General features: G+C 30.1%; 1 protein-coding gene across 3 annotated transcripts; it reads right to left on the bottom strand.

Annotated features, from left to right (window-relative positions):
* On the bottom strand, positions 1 to 3,719 carry LOC101491657 (cysteine synthase). 3 transcript variants are annotated; one of them, XM_027333364.2, is made up of 11 exons: positions 3,639 to 3,719; positions 3,336 to 3,388; positions 3,065 to 3,174; positions 2,590 to 2,647; positions 2,177 to 2,440; positions 1,954 to 2,091; positions 1,832 to 1,883; positions 1,055 to 1,134; positions 838 to 897; positions 629 to 709; positions 1 to 453 (listed from the first exon to the last, which is right to left on the bottom strand). In XM_027333364.2, exons 1-11 carry the CDS (start codon positions 3,706 to 3,708, stop codon positions 361 to 363), a joined length of 1,059 nt encoding a protein of 352 aa, XP_027189165.1. In that variant the 5' UTR covers positions 3,709 to 3,719; the 3' UTR covers positions 1 to 360. The 3 variants fall into 3 exon arrangements, with proteins under 3 accessions (XP_027189165.1, XP_073223086.1, XP_073223087.1); XM_073366985.1 differs by having other exon boundaries at positions 3,545 to 3,697; XM_073366986.1 differs by having other exon boundaries at positions 846 to 897; positions 3,545 to 3,697.
* Positions 3,720 to 5,074: the final 1,355 nt, after the last annotated feature.

Here is a 5,074-nt window from a genome sequence, read left to right as displayed (position 1 = left end):
TCAACTCAAACAATATTTAATCAAATTTGACTTATGTTTTGATCAAACTCTAATTGTTATACCCATTTCCCATAAAAATTATAAGTTGACCCATCTTACAATTCTACGAGGGAGCTACACAATTATTTGGGAAATAGGTCATTTTTGTTAAAATTTCACATATGCTTTGTGACAAAAAATTTCACATGTCCTTTTCCATTATTACAAATGCGCACTTCTGCCAGCATAATGGAATTTAAATTTACAAAGATAATAACAGAAATATTATTTTCAGATTTATATGAAAAAGGCAAACTGCACCATGCTACTATTCCCACTTAAAATTTGAGAAGCAAAAGATTCATTTGGTTTGATGTAAGTTCAATGCTCGAAGACCATGTTCTCTGCTTCTCGCTTTACAGATTCAAAGAGAACAGTCGATAGATAGCGCTCTCCGAAGCTCGGGAAAACAACCTGGTATCCAATTAGCAAATGAAAAAACTCATATTCAAGTGATACCAAAGTAAAGCAGAAACTTCACTAAAAATCTTTCCTCTTCATAATGCCACATGATTCAATTGATATTACTACATCTATGCTACTTTAGAAGACTAATATTTAATACCATATGAACATATAACAAACTTACAACAATGAGTTTTCCGGCATTTTCCGGCCTCTTTGCGATTTTAATTGCAGCAGCTGCAGCGGCACCTGATGATATCCCCACCTACAACACAAGTTCATCCATAAAAATAAATATCATCAGAACTTCCTTTACCCTCCTCCTTTCCATTAAACACACAAAAATGGAAAGACAGTTCAAATGCTATAAAAAAAAGATGATAACTTATTTACCAGCAAACCTTCTTTTAATGCAAGAAGTTTAGCAGTTTCAATAGCTTCTTCGCTAGATATCTACAAAAACACGTAAATATAAGAGTTTTAACCAAAAGGATAGCAACATATTTTACTTAAACTTTATTCTTCAAGGGAGTACATCATATTATTATTATATGAAAGATATAGTATTTATTTAAGTGCTAATATATCTATCAAAATATTCATGCCTTACTTGTATTACTTCATCAAGCAAATCAATGTCCAGAACAACGGGGATAAAGCCAGCACCAATTCCTTGGATCTTATGAGGGCCTTATACATGGAAAATGTTAAATATTGAAACGTTGTGCACAAAATACAACTTTTTTTCTTCTTGTTCATAGGATATGGAAGCAAAGGTGAGAAGGAAATCATAATCAATACCATTTTGAATTTCAAACAAACACTAAGTAAAAAGTACCACACAGAATCCATGTTTTTGTAAGTACTCATCAATTGTGCTTATTATGTGCAAGTGCATATAGAATTATTGGGTTATTCACAAATCATAAGGCAGTTAAATCCTCAATGTGCATTAGGAAATTTAATACCAAAGATATGAATGAAACTTGCAATAGTAATAGAATAAACAATCATTTTAATCCCTAAATGTGAGGCGGTGTTATTATACTTCTCGAATGTATTGGATTTTAGGTTTTATATTGGGTCTAACCCATCTCTACAAAACCAACTTATAAAATAAGGGATGCCCCTCTTTATAAACTATTACAAAACTATATTTCTTATCCATGTACGACTTGGATTTTTTCCGATACCAATTGTGTTTTCTATTAGTAATTTCATAGATCAAACCGACAAACGAAAGACACAACCATAGACCAATCTAACTGATAAATGCATATTTGAAGACCAAACTGATTAGCAAAAGACATATTCGAGATGTTTTTGTAAATGTAATTCATTTAATGACACTATCTGACATATTCAAGGATCCAAATGGTAGACTAACCAGGTTTCCCTCCGGACAATACCGGACTTTCAAGTGGTTCAACACCATATAGCTGAGGAAAAAAGAACTTGTAAGCAAAACAAGGAGATTATTATAAAAATAAAAACTTCAAAAAGACTAACCTTAATATCGGGGTTCTGTTCTTTCAGATATTTCCCAGCACCTGTTACGGTACCCCCGGTCCCTATACCAGAAACAAGAGCATCAACTTTCCTACCAGAGCCTTTCCAGATTTCTGGTCCAGTGGTTTCATAGTGGATCTAAAAGTAAGTGAAACAGAGTTAATTAGTTAATTCACTTCAACCAAATGATTCTCCAAAAACAGCACATTGACAAAACTAACACCTTTGGGTTGGCAGGATTTTCAAACTGCTGAAGAATATATGCATTGGGAGTCCTTGCTAGTATCTCTTCAGCTTTCTGAACAGCTCCTTTCATACCTTTAGCTGGATCTGTGAGAACTAACTCCGCACCAAAAGCGCGGAGAATGGTTCTTCTCTCAAGACTCATTGAAGCAGGCATGGTTATAATAAGTTTATAACCCTTAGCAGCAGCCATGAATGCCAAACCTATGCCAGTGTTTCCGCTAGTAGGCTCAATGAGGATACTCTACAAAATGAACAACAGTTAATTGTGAATTCGTCTCTTAATTGATAATCAATAGTGTAAGTAACCTCACAAAACCAATCTATGTAAACATTTTAAAACTTGAGAGAGATAGAATAACAAGGAAAGATGATTGAAAAACAAAAACTAACTTCTTGTGGTTTAATGAGTCCTTTCTCCTCAGCATTTGCAATCATGCTATATCCTATCCTGCATGAACCGAATAATTGTATATAAGCACTATTTGAGAAAATAATTTGTCTCTAAATATGAGCACTTTTTCAAGTTATTATATACAATGTTTTTTCTAGACATACCCCTTATTAATACTATTAATCTATCTTGAAAAGCGAAAAATCAATGCAATGTGGACTTATAATTAGAGGCGAGGTAGTAACACAAAAACATTCAGAATAGATCTTTTGGCATGAAATAGCATAAAGGAACTTCAACACCAAAACTACATGTCTCACAACGACAATTTGAAATTTTCTCAATAAAATCCAAGAAATTAAACCAATTGAAATCAACAATACAAACAACACTATCAATCACACTTCTGCAGTCAAACAGAAAATCTAGAAAATTTTCTAATAAACTTTCTAATCTAAGAAGAAAGCTACATACCTGTCTTTGACACTGGAGCAAGGTTCCAACATTTCTAGCTTTGCAGCAATTTGGGCAACACAAGCATCCACAACATGGTTGAGATATACTAATGGAGTTTTTCCAATCAACTGCACATTTCAAAATTTCCATTGAAAAAGAAAGTGTAAGCCCATTTGTTAGGTTTCATTTTGATTGATTAAATGATAATATAAATTATTACACTGATATTTATATAACTAAAATCCGAACTAAACTCTAACAGAACTTTTATATTTCTATGTTAACTTACTTCAGTAACGTCTTTTGCAATGGTTGACTTGTCTTCTCCCATTTTTAACAATTCTATTGCAAAATCAGAAATATAAACAGTAAGATTCCTAAGAAATAAAATTATAAGTAGAACTTGGATTGGTTGCGTTTAAAAGTACTAGTTAGTATTAGTGTATTAGTTGTTGTTAAACGAAAATGATGACGAGAGAGAAATGATATGTAGATTACGAAATTGAAGAGTGATAAAATGAATTGTAGATATAGAATATAGAAAGGGAAGGAAACATTGGCGAGCACATGGAGAAAGAAAAAACAAATGTACTATGTTGTTGTGTTGTGTGCTTCTCATGGGTTTGACTTTGAATTTTTCCACATTTTTGCTCCCGGTTCATTACTCATTATCACATTCACTGGTCAACCACGGGTGTACATGAAATATATGGGTCAAATTAGATAGATTTATTATATTCATTTACATTTTATTTGCATACTGCCCCATTTCATAGCGTAACTCGTGTGAATGAATAAATTATCTTTGTCAAATACTCTCTTGAATCTTAAAAAATATATACATAAGAAAAAAAAGTCTATGTTGTAAAGTTAATTAATTTTATTACGTTTAATTCCGTTATCACCTTGGCATAAAAAAGAAGGAAAACAACTCTTAGTCTATCTTCTTTTTAAAGAAATAAAAATGATGCAGATTTTTATGTTTTTATGACATGGACTCTCATATATTTACGAAATATGTATTTTAATAATAAATAATTAATTGAAACATCTTGAATATATATTAAATAGATATCTCTTATTTAAGACGACTTAATTTAACTTATTTTTATCACTATTACATGTGCGAATAAAACGTATGATTTGAGTGACACAAGTATATTATAATTACAACTCTATACATATATTAGTTTTCTCAGTTACAATTTTATTTAAACTTCGAACTATTTAGTTTTCTTCCTTTTTAACTTTACTTTATATAAAAAAAATATTATTTAATTTTTGAATAAATTGATATTATTTAATAAATATTATTACAAAATATAATTGTGGGTGGGTTCTAAGTCTCGTATCAACATTATAATAATTGTGAGAAAAAACGTTAAATAATAAATAAAGATTATTTTTTAAATTAAATGTATTCAAATTTTATTTTACACTTTTTTTTATTATATTTACATTTGACATGATAATAAAATCTATTACAAAGATGAAATCTTCAATTAAGGCCGTTTATTAGAGGATGACAGGTAGTTTTTAACTTCGCCATAGGATAATTACAGATAGTTTTTAACTCTGCTATTAAAACAGCTTTTCTCTTAGTAGAATATTTGTTGTTGAACGAAAAAAAAATATGATAGGTAATATTTAGGTAGCAACTAATACAAACATTATTTTGTTAGTAATTTATAAAAGTTCAAACTAAAATACTATATTAGTTTGCAAAGATTTAATTTAGTGAAATTTGTTTTGAAAGATTAGTATCTCACAGCATTGTCGTGAATAACATTGTCCTGAATGCTGCAAATATTATAAATTTTGATCAAATTATTATTTTAGTCATATACTACTCATTTAAATTTATATTAGTTATACCTTATATATATATAGAGCAATGATATTTGAACACAATTTTAAACACAAATACAAACACAAATACATGTGGTTCCCACATAGTCTCTCTTCATTTAATTCCCCTCTTTTATATTTTCTACACAATCTCTCTCTTTATTTAATTTCTCCCTCTTT

This window comes from Cicer arietinum, chromosome 4, assembly GCF_000331145.2.
Source record: "Cicer arietinum cultivar CDC Frontier isolate Library 1 chromosome 4, Cicar.CDCFrontier_v2.0, whole genome shotgun sequence".
Classification (NCBI taxonomy): domain Eukaryota; kingdom Viridiplantae; phylum Streptophyta; class Magnoliopsida; order Fabales; family Fabaceae; genus Cicer; species Cicer arietinum.
Note: the sequence above shows the minus strand (reverse complement) of the source record. Positions and strands in the feature narration are given on the sequence as shown.

What these genes read in the sequence shown, in the direction of transcription:
- LOC101491657 (XM_073366985.1), bottom strand. Translation starts at nt 3,665, where the DNA reads ATGAGAAGCACACAACACAACAACATAGTACATTTGTTTTTTCTTTCT. An exon ending in AAAATCCTGCCAACCCAAAG is followed by an intron (nt 2,092 to 2,176) that starts GTGTTAGTTTTG and finishes ACTTACTTTTAG; the next exon opens with ATCCACTATGAAACCACTGG. An exon ending in TGCTTGATGAAGTAATACAA is followed by an intron (nt 898 to 1,054) that starts GTAAGGCATGAA and finishes GTGTTTTTGTAG; the next exon opens with ATATCTAGCGAAGAAGCTAT.